The sequence below is a fragment of the Hylobates moloch genome, unplaced genomic scaffold (assembly GCF_009828535.3).
Source record: "Hylobates moloch isolate HMO894 unplaced genomic scaffold, HMol_V3 SCAFFOLD_13, whole genome shotgun sequence".
Lineage (NCBI taxonomy): Eukaryota > Metazoa > Chordata > Mammalia > Primates > Hylobatidae > Hylobates > Hylobates moloch.
This window is the reverse complement of record NW_026652288.1, coordinates 96,687,207-96,710,267: the sequence shown is the minus strand read 5'-3', so window position 1 is coordinate 96,710,267 and position 23,061 is coordinate 96,687,207. Positions and strand designations below refer to the sequence as shown.

The 23,061-nt window shown below is 47.0% G+C and overlaps 1 protein-coding gene across 3 annotated transcripts in view; it reads left to right on the top strand.

Moving 5' to 3' along the window:
• The window catches only part of MASP1 (MBL associated serine protease 1), a 71,267-nt gene that overhangs the window by 35,178 nt on the left and 13,028 nt on the right, over positions 1–23,061 (top strand). Inside the window, exons 6-11 of one of the 3 annotated variants that reach the window (XM_032171882.2) lie at positions 3,212–3,359; positions 4,757–4,875; positions 6,184–6,262; positions 12,905–13,042; positions 14,961–15,035; positions 19,954–22,431. In XM_032171882.2, coding sequence (XP_032027773.1) covers positions 3,212–3,359; positions 4,757–4,875; positions 6,184–6,262; positions 12,905–13,042; positions 14,961–15,035; positions 19,954–20,837 — 1,443 coding nt within the window. In that variant the 3' untranslated portion in view covers positions 20,838–22,431. Of the gene's footprint in view, positions 1–3,211; positions 3,360–4,756; positions 4,876–6,183; positions 6,263–12,904; positions 13,043–14,960; positions 15,036–19,953; positions 22,432–23,061 lie in introns of those variants that run through there. The other 2 variants (XM_032171883.2, XM_058426928.1) reach the window with 2 other exon arrangements.

Genomic DNA, 23,061 nt, shown 5'->3' with positions numbered 1-23,061 from the left:
ATATCTACCATCTTAATTAGATCTATTCCAGGAATCTCTGATCTGAAATGACCCCACTGGCCACTAGGGTGGCTTGAGGAGGAGAGTCGTAAGGTGAATCTGCATTTTAGAAAAGTCTCTTGCGGGCATGCCCAGCCTCACGAACACGAATCCCACGCCGTCACATAGGGCCCTGTGCACAGAAGGGCCTCATGCTTGGTTTAATACACATACGGAACTATTTTTCTTCTGTTTACTTTTTTAACCTACTACCAAGGCAAAGAAAAATGTATGAAAATTTTAATTTGTTTTAAATAAGGGGCCCCGTATTTTCATTTTGCCCCAGACCTCACAAATTATGCTGCTGGGCCCACTTGCGGGAAGAGGCTATGTCAAAGGCAAATAAAGACGGAACAAACACCACAGGCAAATAACTACTCAATTTGTGGTTATTTCAATATTATAATTAAGAAGGAATGGCAACCTGAATTTGAGCCATGGCTGGGATAATGGGGGAGATATTTTTGAGATATGTGGAAAGTAAAACCAGCAATTCTTACAGAGTGATCAGACAAGACATCCAAGTAGAGCTGAATATTAGGGTCTAGCTCAGAAGAGACCCTGAGCTGGGGATAAAGATGGGTGCCATGAAATGTTCAAAGAGGTGCTGATTTAAATTGTGGAAATGGCGTGATGTCCTAGAAAAAAAAAAATGGAAGCTAGAACATAATAGATTATGAGACCTAGACGGAGGAAGTGGAACCCACAAAAGAGGTCAGAAAGAGCCAGAAAATGAGACTGCCCAGGAGAAAGCTGTCAACAGTGAGAGAGGCAGAAAAGCCTGAGAGGACACCGAAGAAAACTCTAGAACTTAGAGCCTGGGCTGTCCCCTACTTGTGTACAGAGGCTAAGAGGCAGCTTGGCTGCAGGGGGATAGCAGGAAGCATAGGCCACGGGTTTTCTATTTTGCTGTGTTAGCAAACTACCACAAACATAACAGCTTAAAACAATGCCAATTTCTTATCCCAGCATTGTGTCGGTCAGAAGTCCCAGTGAGCACAATGGGGTTCTTTGTTCAGGGTCTCATGAGACTGAAATCAAGGTGTCAGCTGATGGAGCTCTTATCTAGAGGCTCTGGAGAAGAATCAACTTCCAGGATCATTTAAGTTGTTGGCAGAATTCAGTTCCTTGCAGATGTAAGACTAAAATCCCCTTCTTCTTCCTGGCTGTCAGCCAATGGTGGCTCTCAGCTCTAGAAGTTGTGCTCAGATACTTTTACATTGGCCACTGCCATCAGAGACAGTCCCTTCCATCAAATTCCTACTACACTTCAAATCTCCCTGACTTCTGCTGCTGCTACCAGCAGGAGGAAACTGTGTTGAATGGGCTCGTGTGATTGGGTTAGGCCCACCCAGATAATCTCCCTCACTTTAGGTCAACTAATGAATAACTTTAATACATCTGCAAAATCCCTTTTGCCATTTAACATAACATCATCACAAAGTAGCACCAGGGGTGAAGGTCAGGAGGACCACCCTAGAATTCTGCCTGCCATGGTGTCCCAGGAGCTACACATGGGAGCCCCACCCAAGCACGCAACCTCTTAGGGCTTCATTTGTTTCCCCTCTCCTCAATAAGGACAGGACAAAGATGTCACTTGGGATTGCAGAAGTCAACAAATGATAGGGAAGGAGTCATGGCCCTCAAAGATGGGGAAAAAACAGGTTAAAGACATGGAAAAGAACCAGGACTGAGAGGTAGGGAATCCGGGTCAGATAATAGAGCCTATTGCCTTCTCTCCCCGACTGCCCCCAACCTCCTGCAAACTCATCACCTCCCTCCTGCTCAGCTGCAAAACTTCCCAACTGTTTTTTGTTTTGTTTTGTTTTTTTGCTTCCACTCTTGCCCTACACAATCTATTCTCCCATAGCATTGAGGGTGATCTTTATAAAAGCTAGATTCGATCGAGTTTGCACTTGAAATTAAACCTAAATTTCTCAACACAACGTGGCGTTTGTCTGTTTTCCAACCTCATGCCACAGCACTCCCACTGCCCAGCCAGCCTGGCTTCCCGCCTGTTCCTAACACTAGGCAAGCTCTTTCCCACCCTTGGCCTTGATCTTTACATATGCAGTTTTCTCTCCCTATGAAGTGTTCTTCCCTTCTCTTCAAATAGGCTCATACTCACCCTACGTATCTCAGATCCCCAATGCTACCTCAGAGAAAGGCCTTCCTTGATTACCTAGTTAAAGTTATTATCTATTATATTACCATTATAGGAATGATTACTTCTACAGGTTACATAGATTTTACATCAATTATAAACATATAGCATATATTTCTATTGTATATGCATATCATCTTGATTATTTTTATAACCCTTATGACAGCCTACAATTATTTTGTTTATTATTTCTTTTTAGTTCCCCCCAACTAGACTGCAGTTTCTTTGACAGCAGAGATCATCTCTGCTTTATGCACCAGACGGCACTCTGCCCTTCTCTGAGCCACAATATGTTCATCTTTAAGCAGAGGATTTTTTTTTTTAATTTTACTTTAAGTACTGGGATATATGTGCAGAACATGCAGGTTTGTTACATAGCTATACATGTGCCACAGTGGTTTGCTGCACCCATCAACCCGTCACCTAGGTTTTAAGCCCCACATGCATTAGGTACTTGTCTAATGCACTCCCTCCCCTTGCCCCGCCACCCCCTGACAGGCCCTGGTGTGTGATCTTCCCCTCCCTGTGTCCATGTGTTCTCATTGTTCAACTCCCACTTATGAGTGAGAACATGTGGTGTTTGGTTTTCTGTTCCTGTGTTAGTTTGCTGAGAATGATGACTTCCATCTTCATCCACGTCCCTGCAAAGGACATGAACTCATCCTTTTGTATGGCTGCATAGTATTCCACAGTGTATATGTGCCATATCAATGCCAGTCTATCATTGATGGGCATTTGAGTTGGTTCTACACCTTTGCTATTGTAAATAGTTAAGTAGAGGATTATTAACCTGCCTTGTCCACTTCAAGAGCCATTGTTAATTATAAAAGAGAATGAAGATGAAACCGTCTGGTGAATGGTAAGGCTCACTAAAAACCTAAGTGAATACCAAGGGTTCATATGGAAGCTTCCAGAAAACCCAGAGTGCAGTGGAGAGGTGTTACCTGCAGTAGCCATTTTGGCTGCTCAGGTGTAACCCTCTCTTTCTCTCTCTCTCATATTTTGCAGATCAAAGTTGGTCCAAAAGTTTTTGGGCCTTTCTGTGGAGAGAAAGCCCCAGAACCCATCAGCACGCAGAGCCACAGTGTCCTGATCCTATTCCATAGTGACAACTCGGGAGAGAACCGGGGCTGGAGGCTCTCATACAGGGCTGCAGGTAACCTCTTCCCTCCCAGGTCACACTGAGCTGCTGTGCTTAGCCCTTGCAGAGGCAGTGGCTGAGGGAGGAGATGTGCAGGCTTGGATCTCCTCTGGAGACCTGATGGGACTCCCAGTTGAGCAGCTGGGGACCAAGGCATGTGCTCTCTCCTGACTCAGTTTTCCATCTATAAAATGGGGGCAAGGGCAGCAGTAATGTTGGGTGGACTAGACTGGTGGTTTTCAAAACATGTACTTCAGTATCACATACAGAGATTAAAGAAAAAGAAATCTTGTTTCCTGAACTCTACCCCTCACACAGTGACTCAGTAGACTTGGAGAGGGCCTTTTCAGCTCCAGCCTTCTCCAAGTCTAGGGCTAGAATTTGGATATGGGCCTGTAGCCCAGAATGTTTCATTATGGTGCTTTGCCTCCTTGTGGGCCCCCCATCGGCAAAGCCCATGGGTCTCATGCCCCCATCCCCCAAGTCAGCCAGTCCTGGCTCAAACCTTGATCAAGCCATTCAAGGTTTGCAGTAACTGGTCTGTAGGAACTCAAGGAAGGAAAGGGTGAACATCAGTGACAAAAGATCGCAGCTGGGCATGACTAATCCAGTTCATAGACTAAAACTCTGGCCCTGCCTACATTATCACATACACTGCTCAGATGGGGGAGAGTAGAGAGGATCTTAACAAAGGAGAGTTTGTCTCAGAAAAAGTGTCAGGTATAGGCCCAGGCCTGAAGAGCCTCTCAGATTTAGCCTTTCGAGGAGAGGACTCAGAGGCATGTGATCACAGTCTTTCCAACGCTTTGAAGAAAGGCCTTGGGAAGAAAGAGCAATTTGGGTCATCCTTGGTGGCCCAAGAGGACAAATGAGTAAAAATTACAGGGGTGCAAATTTCAGTTAAGTAGGAAAACAGTGTTCACGTAATCAGCAGAGTCCGTGCCTGAAAGGTACAAGTTAGGGAGGCATTGAGCTCCCTGTCACTGGGTCCCTGAGCCGCCATGCTTAGCCCTCCCGGGGGTGGTGGCTGAGGGAGGAGGGATGCAGGTTTGGACCTGGTGGGGCTCCTAGCTGAGCAGTATGTTTGGCCTCTACTGAGGAGGATATTGTAAGAGAAGCATCAGACGAGGATTGGATTTAATGACATTTAACATTCCTCCCAACCCTGCGTTTTAATGAAATCATCTGGTCAACCATTTCATTCTACAAGTAAGGACATGGTGGTCCAAGTTGGAAACTGCCCTATTCATGGTTCCAGAATTAGTCTCTTGCAGCGCTTGGAAGATCCATGCCTCCAATACCCAGTTCCAGGTTTTATTCACCTTCATCAGGCCTTGCTTTCTAGGGACTGGCCCTTTAAGGTCAGAATTCTCATTTTCTCACCTGCTGTTCTTTCATTTGCTCCTCACCAGGAAATGAGTGCCCAGAGCTACAGCCTCCTGTCCATGGGAAAATCGAGCCCTCCCAAGCCAAGTATTCCTTCAAAGACCAAGTGCTCGTCAGCTGTGACACAGGCTACAAAGTGCTGAAGGTGCAGAGCCTTGCCTGGGAAAAGGGAGTGACCAGGCCACAGAAACTCTCCAAAACTGCCCCCTCCCCAGGGCAGATGGGCTGCCAGAACTTGTCATAGTTCCAGCACAGAATTTCATAGCTGCCCATCAACTTTTCAAATGCTCCAGAAATTCCAAAGCATGCATCCCAGGCGGTCTCATACTCTGAAAGTGGCACAAAAGTTTGTTTGTTTGTTTGTTTTAATCAGAGCATGAGCTGGTTTGAATTTTTAAAATATGGATCCATACAGCTCTATAATCAAGGCTGAGAACTGTAACAAAGTTCATCAGGCTTATAGAGGGGAGTGGAGTGGGATACCAGGAAAGGAAGTAAACGGTTTAAAAGTAGCAAACGGGGCCGAGCATGGTGGCTCATGCCTGTAATCCCAGCACTTTGGGAGGCTCAGGCGGGTGGATCACCTGATCTCAGGAGTTTGAGACCAGCCCTGGCCAATATGGCGAAACCCTATCTCTACTAAATAATACAAAAAATAGCCAGGTGTGGTGGCAGGCACCTGTAATCCCAGCTACTCGGGAGGCTGAGGCAGGAGAATCGCTTGAATCCAGGAGGCAGAGGTTGCGGTGAGCTGAGATCACGCCTTTGCACTCCAGCCTGGGTGACCAGAGAAAAACTCCACCTCAAAAAAATAAAAAAAGGAACAGATGGGTTCCCCTCACTCTCCCACCCCCTGAAGCAGTAGTTCTAGGAATCACATGGTTAGCTTTAAAAAAAATCACCCCCCAGCTCTCACTTGAGATCAGTTAAAGCAGACTTTTTGGGCCTGGGACCAGTGATTGGTGCAGCCAAGCTAGAGGACCATCGCTTTCAAGGAATGGTTCTCAAAGAGGGGTGTTCAGTTTCAGCATCACCGGGAACTTGTTAGAAATGCAAATGCTTGGGTAGGCCAGCCCCACTGAATCAGAAACTCTGGGGGAGAAGCCCAGCAGCCTGTGTTTTAACAAGCCCTCCAGGAGATGCTGACTGCTTGCCCTGGTTTGAGAAGCACTGCTCTGAAAAAGGAGTCAATGCTTACCATTTTCCCTTCAGAGATAGTTGCCCAAACCCCTTCTTGCACACAGCCCTTGCCCCTCTCCAGAGTATGAAAAGGGAGTATGAATTCAGCATGTATCTTTCCCCTACCTTCAAGCTCACCCTTGGAGGCCCATGGGTGGAAAATCTCAGTCGAGATCAAGACACATGTGGAGCTTGAGTTGGTTTTGCTAGGGAAAAACCCCTGACACCACCCCCACCTCCTTCTTCCCACTCCCTTCTTCCTGTCTCTTCCCAGGACAATGTGGAGATGGACACATTCCAGATTGAGTGTCTGAAGGATGGGACGTGGAGTAACAAGATTCCCACCTGTAAAAGTAAGAAAGCCTAATGGGTTGTTATAAAGTTACTGAGCTCCCCAACACTGGCAGGATCCGAGCGGAGCATGCAAGGGTGAAAGCGTGGCAGGAGCACGCTAAGGGGGATGGGAGCAGGAATTTAACAGACACACAGGGTTGGGAAAAAAAAGAGTATCAATGCCCCTTTTGGCAATAAGGCGTTTGAATCCCAAAAGAAACTTCTTGTGGGCCCAGTACTTTGTTAAATACCAATTTTACTTCAGCCCATAGATGGGTTGCCAAACTTACTAAAGGAATAGCATGTGTCCAGGTTCAAAACCAGCTTTGGCAATTGCTAATTCAGGAAACTAGTTTGGTGCTAGTGCCCAGAGCTGAGTGACCTTGCTAGTCTTCACATGGCCATCAGCCATATCCCCTACATCTTCTGAGACAGCTCATGATTTAGGGCTGTGCAGGAAGGGCTGTGGGGTCAGCACAGTGGGCCTGCATGAAGCAGAGGATACAGCTCTTCACTGGCTCCTGGGACCCAGAGTTCTTGCCTTGGCTCTGCCCCTAACCAACTCTGTGACTGTGAATAAGACCCTTCGCCTCAACTATAAAATAAGGAGTTTGGACTAGCTTTATATTTTAGAATATGTGCCAATGGTTTTAAAATGATACAGTCTATATAAATCATCTACTGAGCTTTGTAAAAATACAAGCTTCCAACCACTTCACCTCACCACCACCCCCTGCAACCACCCCTCAACACCCAGGTGATTTCAATGAAAGACTTATAAGGACCACAGTTTTAGAAACTTATCTATGGCCAACACTGATGAGAGGAGGCACAGTGACAGAAATAGTCAGGGAAGGAAGGGAGAGAGAAGGGAGAATTTGCTTTATGATGGATTGGTGAGGTCAAGAATTAGAGCCTGGCACGGTGGCTCACGCCTGTAATCCCAGCACTTTCGGAGACAGAGGCAGGTGGATCACTTGAGTTCCGGAGTTCGAGACCAGCCTGGCCAACATGGTGAAACTCAGTCTCTACTAAAAATACAAAAATTAGCCAGGCGTGGTGGTGCATGCCTGTAATCCCAGCTACTCAGGAGGCTGAGGCGGGAGAATTGCTGGAACCCAGGAGGCGGAGATTGCAGTGAGCCGAGATCATGCCACTGCACTCCAGCCTGGGTGACAGAGCAAGACTCTGTCTCAAAAAACAAGACACAAACAAACAAAAAAAACCGAATTAGAGTTGGTCCCACCCATCTTCCTTTCATGACTTTCCATGCAAACTGGAGCGCTATCCTCTTCCCTTTCTCCTACTGGCCTTGATTCAGTAGGCAGACAAATCTCCCATTGTCCCAAGGGGGACATTCCCTTAAGGCAAATCCCAGGAAGAACTTTGAAGTAAAATATGCTTGTTCTTTTCCTTTTTATATGATGAAATTTTTCCTTTTCATGTGATGAGCTGGAGTCAGAGCCTAGCGTGGGGAAGGAGGGGACATTTTATGGCTTTAACAAAATGTTTCCAAAAATGTTGACTGGATGCCTGCACAGAGTTCCATAGGGAAGTCAGATGGAAAAGACAAGGTCCAGGCATGGTGGAACTCAAGTGCTGGTGGCCACAGCCACCACCTCCTCCAATCTGAGGCTCAAGGCGCAGTGCTGTGACTGGGTTCTAAGCAAAGCACTCTGCAGAACAAAGCAAGAGCCATGTTGAAGGAGAAGGTAAAGGAGGATATGGGGTGTTCTGGATAGAATCAGGCTTTGGAATTAGGAAGTTCTAGATTCAAATGCAGACTCTACCAGCTGAGAGTCCTTCTCAGCTGTAATCAGTGTATTCAGACTCTTTGGCCTCAGTTTCCTGCCCTCAAGATTGCTGTGGGGATTAACTGGGTTAATATATATACCATACCCATGGAGGGCCAGAAGCATGCAAAAGATCAACAGACTCCTCCTGCCCCGACCCAATCCCCTCGCTAGGAAGTGGTTTCGTTTCTCTCATTCACATGTTTGGAAAGTAGGAAACATTAATCATTTTTCCCTGATTAATATTTTTCCCTGACTTACATTAGCATACAACAGAACACCCTGTCATTTTGTAGTAAAGAGAAATTGTTTCCCTGATATGACCCTATTCTCCCAAAACAGGCTGGATAAGACTATTAGAATTCCCATTCAGTCATACCCAGCTTCTTTGCTCACTCAGTAGGTATTTATTGAGCATCTCTCTGTACGAGGCACTGTGCTAGGTCCTAGGGGAGAGGCAAGGACAGCACTGAGGAGTTGAGAATCCCCAGGCTTCTGGGGCTTACAAGTTCTATGTTTCTTAAAATTCTCTGATTAAAAATTTTAAAAAGATATGTATCGCACCTGGAAGCAGTGGCCCCAGCTCTGTGCCATGGGACATCACAGATCCTAAACAGTGATACAGAAAGGGCTGGGGAGTGGCAGCTGGAATCTCTGCTTCCAGACAAGAGGGGTGCACTATGTGGTAGAGAAACGTGCACTAGAAAAGAAGCTGGGAATTACGGGTCATTGTTCTGGCCCTGCCTCCACCTTGCTGTGGTGACCCCCGGACAAGCCCTGTTCTACTCTGAATGCTGTCAAGTGAGGGTTTGCACCAGATGCAGGCAAAGCTCCCTCCAGGGGCAGAATTTTATAATCCTCATGAGCCAGGATGTATGACTCTGCACATTCTCAGAATGATAGAAATTCCACAATCCCAAACTGTTCTTCACACTGGCTGTACCTAAACTATGCATTCTTAATCAATTCTGGTGGAGTAATTTCTGTATTTCCTGCATAAACTGTTTCTGCTTTGCTTGCTAATCTCTCTCTCTCTCTCTCTTCCTCTCTCTGCTTCCTTCCTCTGTATCTCTTGATCCCTCTTTGATCTTCACCATGGTGGCAGAAAACGAAATCGATCTGGAGAGCGAACTCAAGTCAGAGCAAGTGACAGAGTGAATGACGGGACCCCACACAATGCAGACATCCAGAAATGGATCACTCCCAAGACCCCCGGGGCCCAGAGCTGCACCACCCCTCCCCACCCAACAACACTCCCGTGCCCTTTTCCATGTGGATTAGAATGGGTGCTGAACAACATGATCTCAGCAGTTGAAGCTGCTACGTGTGTGAAAACAAATTCTCCACTTGAGGGTTTGCCCATGATTCAAACACTATTCCAGAAAATAATGAAAAAAAAAAATGTGGGATTTATTTTAGCACCTCTGAGTGGACTGTACTTTTCTCAAAGGAAAAAAAAAATGCCCTTGGTCCTAGAGGCATAAGATTTAATATACAATCATGTGGCCTCCGGCTGACCAGATCAAAGTGGTTTCTAATCCATTCTACATGTCAAGTTTAAATGAGCCAGACTGCCTGTGACTTTATGAATCTGAAGGTGTTACCTGTTGCTGCTTTCTTAACTACCGTGAGTAGGTAAAGCAAATAATAACTCACAGAGTGTGGATTTTTGAGAATCTGAATGTTTTCTCATTCACAAAGTATCCCTTCTACCCCTACCTGGCACAGGGCTGAAATGTCATCATTAGAGGTTCTGTCTTCTGGGGCTTACAAGTTCTATGTTTCTTAAAATTCGCTGATTAAAAATTTTAAAAAGATAGGTATCACAACTGAAAGCAGTGGCCCCAGCTCTGTGCCGTGGGACATCACAGGTCCTAAACAGTGATAGAGAAAGGGCTGGGGAATAGCAGCTGGAATCTCTGCTTCTGTCTGAACATCTGGACACACATGTTAGAGAACCTTTGCATTAAATGGACTGCCCGATCTATTTGGTGATTAAATGGCTGTGCGGTGAGGGGAGAACCCTAGGCAGTCGGGAGACTGAGGTGCCATTCTCGGCTAGAGACACCACTGAAAGAAGAGATGGGCTGGCTACTAAAGACAAGTGTCAGTTGAATAAATGTCTTTAAACCTACAAAGTATTAACAGCAATCATACTCAGTGTCATACAGGGAATCAGAATTTAAGAGGAAGATTTGATATGTACCCAAATAATTGTAATAGTTTTGATGCAGACAACATCAGATACATCCCATCAAAGAAACATGAGTGAAGAGTTCCAGAACAAGGAAGCAGCCCTGCCCAGTTAGAATTAGAAAGGCTTTCAAGAAGAAGGAGTGTTTCATCAAGCCTCCAGGGTGGCCAGAGCATGGACGCAGGGTGCCCCGGGCAGCAGGGATGGCACCAGCGAGGCCTGGGAGCAGGAGGCAGCAGGGGAGCACAGTGAAGGAGCTGGTGTTTGGAGGGTGGGCGCACCAAGGGGAGGAAAGAAGATGAGGCCAGGGAGAGGGCTAGAGCCCAAACCCCCAGGCCTGAGTGCCAGGGTTAGCTGACTGCACATCGTTCTCTAGAAAGCCCCCCAATACAGCAAAGCACACTTGGAACTACAGGTCAAGAAAGGTGTGTCTGGAGGAAAATAAGTGGCAACAAGAGATTACCATGGAGATAGGGTGTTGGGCGGTACCGCCAAGGCAAGGGGAAAGAGAAGGGTGTTTTGATTCCAGAGTGTGGAACTGGCCAGACAGGACTTTAGACGAAAGGATAAAACCCTTCCTAAAGCAAAGAGCATAGGCCAACAGAGGAAGCAGGGTCTAGTGTGTGCTGATTGTGCCAGACAGAGCTGCTCAAGGCCTCTTGTGAGGGGTTAAGTCACTTCCATGTCCCAGAGAAACATGGCTTTTTCCCTGCCACTGTGGACTTGCGAAGAAAGTGCACCCCTCCACACTGCCAAGACCCTCTACCTTCCACTACTTATCACCCCCTCTACCTAGTTGTAGGTCCAGCTGTATCAGTGGGCAAAGTTACTTCTCTGAAGTGATGTGAAAGTAGGTCCTCCACCCAGAAAATATCTATCCGCCAGCATCAGCCACATAACAGGCTCCCAGGGGCCCGTCCACCTAGCCACGCTAAAGCCAACCCTGGAATTCCTGCACTAGGTGGTCAGGTGGACCAAAGTTAAGGGAGATGAGTGATACCAATACCTAAGCACCAAGTCAATGGCATTTTCTGAAAAAGGAGGAAAAATCGGCTTTAACATAAAATAAATGTAAAACTGTTCACAGTATTTAAATAATAAATATTATTGCCTCATTATCCTAGTGTTGAGCTGCACACATTTACCTCACAAAGTAGAAGAGCATCTCTACTTTTGGATGATCAGAACAAATGGGATGATTTGTCCAGGGTGATTGGACTGGAGGCCAGGAAAAAACCAGTTGTCTTGGTTGGCCTTCTTAGTGGATAAGAAGTACCTATATTTACTCCCTTCATCTTTTCCTCCAACCCGCAGGGACTTGGAATTATTTACGTTTTGAGTGGACTCTCTAGCTAATCAAAAAGATGAATTTAGAGTCCTAAAGTTAAAACCACAATATCTAAATGGCACTCGGGGATAAAGTACATCTCACTGTTTCCCAAAATGACCAGGTAAAATTCAGGAGGACATGGAACTTTGGAAATTTTACCAGGGCTCTGGAAATTCTGACAATTGATGTCCACTATTGGCCAGCTAGTATCTAGAATAGGCCATTTAACTGGAAAACAGATCCTTAAGAACCACTAGTTCCATTTACTAAAACAGCCCTGGGTTTGAGGTCAAATCTTGCTCTCACTCTGACAGTAACTTGCTGTATGTCCTTAGACGAGACAAGTCTCCTCTCTGGGCTCATAGATAAAATAAAGAGGACATTCTAGATTGCCTACTTCAGGTTTCTTTCCAGCTGCGACATTCTATGATTCATCTATGATTCTTCAACTCTGTCGTAGGCTGTTATATCTAAGATTAGGATTTCCTTAAGAATGAAAAGATTGACAAATTTGGGTCCACAGCCTCTGGTATGGCCATGAAAAGATGCCCTGACTCTCAGCTGACTGTCGCTGGGCTCCATCAGTGCTGACAGCTCCCCTAAGACTGAGCTGGACTGGAAAGCTCCCCAAAGACCACCGCTGAGGAGCAGGCATCTTTAGTCATGTCCTATACTGGGAATTATGGCTCAAACATCTGGCCATCAACAATTACAGAAGATGAACAGAGGAAGACTGAAAGCTGATCCGCCTCCAACCCTGCCTCCTGGCTTCTATGGCCAAGGAAGCTGCCTGTAGAGAGGCAGCAGGGTGGGGCTGTGTACTCAAACAGGAGCTGGGTTTTTTGATTTTTTGTGCCAAACTCCAATGTGAACATATTAGCTGCTCTTACTCAGCCTAGGATTGGGACTAGAAGAACAAAAGATTGTTTGGTTTATGTCAGCTAGAATTTTTCTCACTAAGCCAAGGGTTTCATCCTTAGGGCAGAAGAGGCAGAGAGGATTGCACAATAAAACTAGAAGTAAAAGAAAGAGGCCCTGGTGGGTAAGAAACTGGAGTCTGCTTAAACCTCAGTAGACCTTCCCCTACCCAAAATTGACACTGGGCAGGTGAGTCGACCACACAGTAGTACCATAATGAATGGAAGAGACCTCAAAAGCAGGACCACTGGTAGCTTCACAGGCTGTATACTGCGCATCCCAGGGGCACTCTTCAGAGGCTTTATAACATTGCTTTCTGGAATTGTGTGCAGTGCACAACCTGTACATCTGCATGAGACAGATCCATCAGATAGCCAAAGGAGGATGAGCAAAAGGCAGTTGAGGGGTCTCACTTCTTCTCTTTCAGTTGTAGACTGTAGAGCCCCAGGAGAGCTGGAACATGGGCTGGTCACCTTCTCCACAAGGAACAACCTCACCACATACAAGTCTGAGATCAAATACTCCTGTCAGGAGCCCTATTACAAGATGCTCAACAATATCACAGGTAAGCCCTCCAGGCTAAGCCACCGCACCCCCATTTCACACTCTCGGGGCCTCAGAGTTGGACTGGGGGCTGAGACAGCTCTGAAAGGAGGAGCTGCTCATCAGTGTGTAGAGCCTGATAATGCAAAACGTGTCACTCACACATCTCCTCAGGTTCTCACTTTCCATGAGCTTGTGTTACTGTGTCCGTGTGGAAATGCAGAAACAGTCTCAAAACCAAAAAGCAGGCTTTTTTGTTTTTAGCTTTAAATCTAGCACTGATTTACTAATGAGTTGTTGGTGGGAGCGTGAAGGAACTGGTTTACTAATGAGTTGAAGGTGGGAGTGTGACACAACTAAGGGAAGAAACAAGACCCTAAAGGAAGCCTGGAATCCCCCAAGTTAAACTCCTTCATGTGGTCTGAGGCTGAGTTGGAGTTTCCAAAAATTCACCAGTATTACTGCTTCATCCAGCCTCTGCCTTGGCTTCTGGGTGAGGGCAACATCTCACTAGGCCAGACCCATTCAGCAGGTAAGGGACCTTCCTTCAAAGACCTGTTCCCCTGATACGGACAGGGGTCCAGGCAGGGCTGGGGAGCGAGGAGCACATCCTCTGCCTCCCCAGGTAGCCCAGCATATCCCCTGACCACAGCTCAAGCACAGCCACAGCAGTCCCTGTCCAGGCCTCATCCATGCCAACTGGCGGAGACCCCTGGCGGCCCCAGGGGCTGGGCAGCAGCACACTGGCCAGAGGGTGAAGCACCAGCAATAACCTGTCCATTGGCCACACTGGGGGTTTGGGAGGAACTGGGAGGAGAAGTGCTTAGAGACATAACCCACCTCTCCCTGCCTTGTGGCAGCCCAACACCCCCTCACATGCACTCATAGTCCCTAGCAGAAAAGGAACTCTCAGGGAGAAAGGAGGGCCCATCGGCTCTGCCTCTCTGGCATGCAAGCACGGAGAATATTCTCCTGACTCATCTGAGCCTCCAACTCCTCTTTGTTTTTGTTTTTGTTTTTGTTTTTGAGACAGAGTCTCACCCTGTCACCCAGGATGGAGTGCAGTGATGTGATCTTGGCTCACTGCAACCTCCACCTTCTGGGTTCAAGCAATTCTCTTGCCTCAGCCTCCCAAGTAGCTGTGATTACAGAAGCTTGCCACCATGCCCAGCTAATTTTTGTATTTTTAGTAGAGACTGGCTTTTGCCGTGTTGGTCAGGCTGGTCTCGAACTCCTGACCTCAACCAAAGTGCTGGGATTACAAGCGTGAGCACCTGGCCCCAAGTCCTCATTTTTAAAAGAGGGAACAGCAGTGAAGTTCTTAGAGCTATTTTGAAACTCCAGTGAGATGGTGGCCACAAATGTATGCTTATTAAAGAGTCTGTCAAATGGAGAAGAAAGGAAAGTGCACCTGTGCAACAGAGAGCCATGTGAGCCCAGGTCTTTGTGACAAGTGAGGGGGAGGTGCCTTCCAGGACCTGGGGAGGGGAGCAGCCCTCAGCCAGGCAGGAGTGGGATTCCCCAGAGCTTTGGACAGACACCATGCTGAAGAGTGTGGTGTTTATTTTTGAGGGTGACAGCAAGCCATTGGTGATTCTGAGCTGAGAAAGGACATGGTCAGATTCCCATTTTAGAAAGATCCTTCAGGCTGCAAAGGGAGTTGGTAGAAGGACTAGGATGGTAGCCCTATGGGTATTTGAAGAGATTTGGAGGTTAATTGGTCCCTTTGGAGGATTATATCCCAGAGAGTACCTGCCACATTCTTCCTCATTCTTCTTAGTACATCTAGACTCAGAGACAATGGTATCTGAGCCTAGATGACCACTTGGAGAACTTTTGTAATAACTCACTTTAGAGAAATTAAGTACCCAGATCTATTTTTCATGTGTTACAAATCAACCATTTTCTCCCTCTTCTCCTAACCTCTTTCACTAATCCAGGTATATATACCTGTTCTGCCCAAGGAGTCTGGATGAATAAAATATTGGGGAGAAGCCTACCCACCTGCCTTCCAGGTACCTCACCCTCCAAATCCCTCGCCTCATGGTTTTCCATCCAAGGCCCTAGGACCCCAGGTTTTCTGGCTGTTAATAGGGAGATGGGGGACAGGGGAGGTGACACTTTGGTTGCTTTTTAAGAGATGTCTTCAAAAGGTTAAAGGTCAAAGAAGCCTTGCTTCACACTTTCTCAAACCAGCCTGTATTTTCTGCCTGCTCCGTCACTCCGAGAGCCCTCCTGTCCCCTCTCTGCGCCCTTGCCACAAGCTTCTTCATATAACACAGTTTGTGTGTGAGTCTGCTGTTGTGCCAGGGAAATTGAAAAAGTGGGCACCCTGTCCTCAAGCACTCACCATGCTATCAAGGAGATGATAAGACAAAAAACATCATGATAAGACAGAGTGAGAAATTATTTCTTCCAAACAGCAATGTGGTTAAGCCTTTCCGATGGCTGCCTTTCCCATGGTTTACTTACTGATTCCACTTTAAAATGGAAAGAAAATTTTGTGGTAACAGGAAGTGTTACTGTGCATACAGATTTTGGGGACATTTGCTTTAGCATTAAAAGTATAGGCCGGGAGTACAGGCTCATGCCTGTAATCCCAACACATTGGGAGGCCAAGGCGGGTGGATCATCTGAGGTCAGGAGTTCAAGACCAGCCTGGCCAACATGGTGGAACCCCATCTATACTAAAAATACAAAAAAAAAATTAGCCAGGTGTGGTGGCGCACACCTGTAATCCCAGCTACTTGGGAAGCTGAGACAGGAGAATTGCTTGAACCCAGGAGGCAGAGGCTACAGTGAGCCAAGATTGCACCATTGCACTCCAGCCTGGGTGCCAGAGCTAGACTCTGTCTTGAAAAATAAATAAATAAATAAATAAATAAATAGTATGGGTGATTTGCATTGCAATCACACTGTGTAGCTGTTCAAGTCGACTTAGAAAAGCGTAGCCCCAAAATGCACACTCTAGGGTTAAACAAATAATCCACAAAAAATTAAATTTAATATTCACAACATAGTAATTTACGGTTTTTTTTAAAAAAGCAAGAAGGCAGTAGTTTAATGATACAATCACTCAAGACAGCATTGAGGAATACTGAAAATTAAGTGCTTGTCTAATTCCATCTGCATGTTTGCACAAACAGCAGGAAATTTGCAATATGGTTAAGCATTGGGTGATATTTGTCTTTGCTGAATGAGAGTGTTGGGTAAACTGACATAGTGTATTATATTAATGGTACATTTCAGTAACCCTACAGTATACAGTATAAAGTAGGTATACTAGTACATGGTAGATATATTAGTCTTTTCTCACACTGCTGATAAAGACATACCCACGACTGGGTAATTTACACAGAAAAAGAAGTTATTGGACTCACAGTTCCACATGGCTGGAGAGGCCTCACAACCATGGCGGAAGGTGAAAGGCGCATCTTACATGGTGGCAGGCAAGAGAGAAATGAGACATAGCCAGTTTGGGGCATAGCCAAACCATATCAGGAGGCTTCTAGATATCAGATTAGACACTAAAATGGAAAGGCTATGGAGTTGTCTACCATTCATCCTTAAGAAGTGAAGAACATGTTAGCATTTGGGAGTCAGGTTTTGACCATCATGGGTGCTATGGGATCCCAGAGAAGAAGGAAGTAATGATGCCTGGTTGTCTATGAGTGGAGGGGTAAGAACTGACTAGGAAGGGTTCACATAAGAGGTCTTTATTTCTAAGAAAAACTTATGAGGATGTGGAATAAGGGAATGTTCATCCCACCCATTCTGCTGATTCCACTTACCTCAATTAGGCTTGCCCAGAAGTACACCTAAGGACTCTAGGCAGTGAAGCCTCAGAAAAGAGAGGAATGGTGGAGCTGTAGCAAACCAGAGGATCTAATCCCCATTTTGCTAAAAGACCATGTGAGCCAAAAAAAGCTAGGGATAGATTCCATGCTGGAAAGCCATGTGGCCACCTCCGGAAGAGGAAGAAGCCCCGGGCAAGGAGTCAAGGCCATAGGTACTAATACTGATGCTGCCATTTCCTAACTGTGATCTTTGGTAAGTAATTTCATGTCTCTGGGTCTGGGATCCCATACCTCAGAAGTAAAGCATCAGGACCAAGAGACCTGTGATATTCTATGACCTATTTTTTTTTTTTTTGAGACACAGTTTCGTTCTTGTTGCCCAGGCTGTGTGGAATGGTGTGATCTCGGCTCACTGCAATCTCTGCCTCCTGGGTTCAAGCAATTCTCTTGCCTCAGCCTCTCAAGTAGCTGGGATTACAGGCATGCGCCACCATGCCTGACTTTTTTTTTTTTTTTAAATTTTTAGTAGAGATGCGTTTCTCCATGTTGGTCAGGCTGGTCTCGAACTCCCCACCTCAGGTGATCCGCCCACCTCAGCTTCCCAAAGTGCTGGGATTACAGGCATGAGCCATGCGCCCAGCTATTCTATGACTTTTAATGGTCATCATCCTCTATGTTTGTACAAAGCATCTTGGATACAATGAGTCATGAAATTCTTTTAACACCCAGTGTTGGGCAGAACCATGGTGTATCATTGGACTAGGCCAGAAATTTGTAAATTCTCTCTTCACAAAACACCGTGATTGAACCAGGATGCAGGCCAGGATGGAGAAGGCCATCTCATCTGTTGTCAAAAGGCCCACCATTTCAGGGGGCCTGCTAAGCAAATATTACTTGCCCTTTTATTTTATAAATGAGAAAACTGCCAGAATAGTGTAGTGATTTGCACAAGGCTACTTGTAGAAAGTCAGGGGCAGAGCTGAAAGGTGAACTCAATACTTTTGATGGCAATGTAAGCAATGCCGAGCCATTCTTTTACCATGATCATGTTTTATGCCATCCTCAGGAACCTTGAATCCTAGAGTATCACATTTTTTTTAAAGACCCTCCCTCAGTAACCACTGTCCTCTAGAACCCAAATCTGGCTTCAGCATAGCCAAAGCTGTAACATTTCAGGAAGATCCCTTTCTCCCAGGAAAGACTGTATGGAGAATGGCAGCAGCCAATAAGAATGACCCCATTTCAGTGAGCTCTCCCAAGAGCTTGTTGCATCATTCAGCCTCTTAAAAGGACAAGAACACATCAAGGAGAAAAACAGATTTCAGTGGAGATACGAAGCTAGACTCAGGATAAACAGGTTCGAGTTCTGGCTTTCCCATTAAAACTTTGAGTAAGTCACTTGCCTTCTCTGAACTTCCATGTTTCCATCTGTAAATTGGCTGTTCTCCAAGGTCTCTCCAGATCTGATCTGTGACCTGCAGTGTGCCACTGGCACCTTGGTTGGAGAAAGGTACCATTTAGTGTTGGCTTTGTTGTGACCATGGACCAAGCCACAGACGTGTCCCTTACCAGATTAGGGCCTTGAAGCACTAAATATATGTAGGACCAGTCGCAGAGCTGCATTGAGATGTTGCCTTGCAGCTTGCTACTTGTAATCGGAAGGCTGACCCTCAACTTTGAAAGGCCAGGCCACAGAGAGTTACAAAGACCAGTTCACATCTGGCCTGGGGTGAATGGCAGGGTGCCCCAGGATCAAGCAAGAAGCATTCGGCCTCAGGAAGAAGAGCATCTGAAAAGCATTAGGTTGCTAAAAGCCTGCCCTCCCAAAGTTGCCAAGAAAACTCAAATGTTCCATGGTGTCTAAAGGATTGTCAAAAGCACCCAGGCCAAGGAGTGTAGCCTGGCCATTTGGAACAAGGAGGAGGCCCACACTCATAGTAGGTCTACCTCCAAGACCCAAGCACCCTGCCTGGGAAGGGCCGTGCAAGCATGTTCTTAGCCAGCGGGGGCCTGGTGCCGAAGACCTTCTGCTCATTGGCCAGAGGCATTTGGCTGCAGGAGGCTGGTGGTGCATGTGCATGCTCAGGGTGCAACTCAGTGGAATGAAGTTTGCTCAGATCTTTCTCCTTCCCCTAAAGGTACTACACAGCTCCTGGGTGCAATGATGGGTGGCCCAGAGTAGGGTCCATGCATCATTGCTTATAGATTATGCCACCTTTCCCCAACCATGGATGCCCTGGGCCTTAATCCGTGGGCATCAATTTATAGCAAGATTCTTTTAGGACAGAGAAGAAAAGGTTTGAGGGCCTGTGCCCACGGTCTTAATACCTGTCGAGTCAGTGTGGGATACAAGACTTAGAATCTAGTTAAGCTCCTGCTATCTGAATTAAGAGTCATATCCTTTTGGGCTAGTCACTTAAACTCAGGAGGTTTACTCACCTAGAAAATGGTGATGGCCAAAGCAAATAAAATGAAAATTAAAGGATCCCTGGAATTTGAAGGATCCCTGGAGATCATTGTGACCAAATGCCTCATTTGGCAGATCAAAAATTGAAATCCAGAGAGGGAAATTTACTGACTCAGAGTCACATGGGAAATGGAAGAGAAAAGCCAGGTCAAGGCTTCCAGCATCTTTGTTCCCAGTCTAGCATTTGCTGTGACCTGCTAGATGCTTTTTTAGGTTCCTTCCATCTCTCTGTCCCCATGGACAGAAAACTTTCAGAAGTTTTCTAGGTTCCCATAGCATGGACCACTTCTGAAATAAGACCTGCCTTTCTAGAGAAGGAAGGGGAGAAGTGACCACTACTGGAAATAGATGGCTGTAAATGGTCTGGGTCACAAGTGGTCTTAGCCAGAGGTGGTTCAGGACAGAGAAAGCCCAAGCACAGAGTGGTCCAGTCCAGAGACAGTCCCAGCTACAGAAGTGCCAGACTAGAGATGGGCCAGCCTAGAGAGACTTAGACCCAAAATGACCCTGAGTAGAGCTCTCCCAGGCTAGCATGACCCAGGCAGGTTAGGGTCCCATGGTGGCATAATCTATAGTGGGTGAGATGTGAATTTCTCTTTGTGGCTGCTATCATATGGCTGACCTGACCAGTCTCTGTCTCTTGTCCCTGCTCCCTCTTTCTCCTTGCAGAGTGCGGTCAGCCCTCCCGCTCCCTTCCAAGCCTGGTCAAGAGGATCATTGGGGGCCGAAATGCTGAGCCCGGCCTTTTCCCGTGGCAGGCTCTGATAGTGGTGGAGGATACTTCGAGAGTGCCAAATGATAAGTGGTTTGGGAGTGGGGCCCTGCTCTCTGAGTCCTGGATCCTCACAGCAGCTCATGTGCTGCGCTCCCAGCGTAGAGACAGCACGGTGATACCAGTCTCCAAGGAGCATGTCACCGTCTACCTGGGCTTGCATGATGTGCGGGACAAATCGGGGGCGGTCAACAGCTCAGCTGCCCGAGTGGTGCTCCACCCAGACTTCAACATCCAAAACTACAACCACGATATAGCTCTGGTGCAGCTGCAGGAGCCTGTGCCCCTGGGACCTCACGTCGTGCCTGTCTGCCTGCCAAGGCTTGAGCCTGAAGGTCCGGCCCCCCACATGCTGGGCCTGGTGGCTGGCTGGGGCATCTCCAATCCCAATGTGACAGTGGATGAGATCATCAGCAGCGGCACACGGACCTTATCAGATGTATTGCAGTATGTCAAGTTACCCGTGGTACCTCACGCTGAGTGCAAAACTAGCTATGAGTCCCGCTCAGGCAATTACAGCGTCACGGAGAACATGTTCTGTGCTGGCTACTATGAGGGCGGCAAAGACACGTGCCTTGGAGATAGTGGTGGAGCCTTTGTCATCTTTGATGACTTGAGCCAGCGCTGGGTGGTGCAAGGCCTGGTGTCCTGGGGGGGACCTGAAGAATGTGGCAGCAAGCAGGTCTATGGAGTCTACACAAAGGTCTCCAATTATGTGGACTGGGTGTGGGAGCAGATGGGCTCACCACAAAGCGTGGGAGAGCCCCAAGTGGAACGGTGAGCTGACTTATGTCCTCGGGGCCTGCCTCCCCTGAGTGAAGCTACACCGCACTTCCAACAGTACACTCCACATTACTTCTCAGACCAAATGGAATGGAACACACTGACCCAGCGGTGGCTTCTCCTACCGAGACAGCCCCCAGGACCCTGAGAGGCAGCAGTGTGGTATAGGGAGAAGGCTCTAGGCAGGAGACCTGCGTTCCTGAGCTTGTCCAAGTCTCTTTCCCTGTCTTGGCCTCACTCTACCCAGTAATACAATGCAGGAGCTCAACCAAGGCCTCTGTGCCAATCCCAGCACTCCTTTCCAGGCCATGCTTCTTACCCAAGTGGCCTTTATTCACTCCTGATCACTTACCAAACCCATCGGTCCCACCGTTGGTATAACTGAGCTTGGACCTGACTATTAGAAAATGGTTTCTAACATTGAACTGAATGCTGCATCTGTATATTTTCCTGCTCTGCCTTCTGGGACTAGCCTTGGCCTAGTCCTTCCTCTAGGAGAAGAGCATTCAGGTTTTGGGAGATGGCTCATAGCCACACCCCTCTCTCTTAGTGTAATCCCTTGGAGCACCTTCGTGCCTGGGATTTCTCTCCCTAAAGCTTCTTGCAGTCTAAGCCTTATCCCTTATGTTCCCCAATAAAGGAATTTCAAAGGACATGGAGAAAGTTGGGAAGGTTTGTGCTGACTGGTGGGAGCAGAATAGCCGTGGGAGGCCCACCAAGCCCTTAAATTCCCATTGTCAACTCAGAACACATTTGGGCCCATATGCCACCCTAGAACACCAGCTGACACCATGGGTGTCCACACCTGCTGCTCCAGACAAGCACAAAGCAATCTTTCAGCCTTGAAATGTATTATCTGAAAGGCTACCTGAACCCCAGACCCAAATATGGGGACTTAGTCGATTACCTGGAAAAAGAGAAGACCCACACCATGTCCTGCTGTGCTTTTGGGCAGGAAAATGGAAGAAAGAGTGGGATGGGCACATTAGAAGTCACCCAAATCCTGCCTGGCATCCCTGGGGCATGAGCTGGGCAGAGAATCCACCCCACAGGATGTTCAGAGGGACCGACTCCTTCATTTTCCAGAGTCAAGGGAATCAGAGGCTCACCCATGGCAGGCAGTGAAAAGAGCCAAGAGTCCTGGGTTCTAGTCCCTGCTCTGTCCCCAACTGGCTGTATAACCTTTGAAAAATCATTTTCCTTCTCTGAGTCTCTGGTTCTCCATCAGCAATAGGAGGGCATAAGGTCCCCTGCAGGGTCCTTCTAGCTGGAGCACTCAGAGCTTCCCTGACTGCTAGCAGCCTCTCTGGCCCTCACAGGGCTGATTGTTCTCCTTCTCCCTGGAGCTCTCTCTCCTGGAAATCTCCATCAAAGCAAGGCAGCCAGAGAAGCCCCTGAGAGGGAATGATTGGGAAGTATCCACTTCTCCAACCGGCTCATCAAAGCACACTCCTATGTCTACGAATGGCACATGTAAAGGATGTTATATTTTGTATCTTTTATATCATATGCTTCACCACTCTGTAAAGGGCCTCTGCATTGTTGCTCCCGTCAGGGGTCTAAAGTGGAAATAAACCCTCGTGGATAACCAATAGCCTTGGCTTATGGGTTTTGTTATTGTTGGGGAAGTGTGTTCATTTGTTTTGACTTTTTTGAAAAGAAATTGGCCTCCTCATTAAACCAAAATCTTGCTTGTTGCAGAAAAAGTACAACTTTAGGTACCTGGACATTATCCAAGAGGTAATGAGGAAAGGATTTGGTTATTGATGTGTCTCCCTCTCGGAGGCTGCTCGTTTTTTCATTTAAGTGCCTGCCATTTAAGTCCTTGCCTTCAAAGGACTTGAGCCTGAAGGCCTGGCCCCCCAACGTGCTGGGCCTGGTGACCAACTAGGGCATCTCCATTCCCAATGTGACATTGGATGAGATCAGCAGCAGCGACACACGGACCTTGTCAGATGCCCTGCAGTATGTCAAGTTACCCGTGGTGCCACACGCTGAGTGCAAAACCAGCTATGAATCCCGTTCAGGCAACTACAGTGTCACGGAGAACATGTTCTGTGCCAGCTAGTTTCTCGTGCCAGTTTCAAAGGGCTGAAACTGGCATGCAAGACCAGCTTATGTGCATATAGGTCTTACATAGGCAAAAGGAGTTAAATGTAAAAGGAACAGAGATTTAAGTACTATAGGAACTTAAAGAAGGGGCTATTTCATACAGCTGGAGG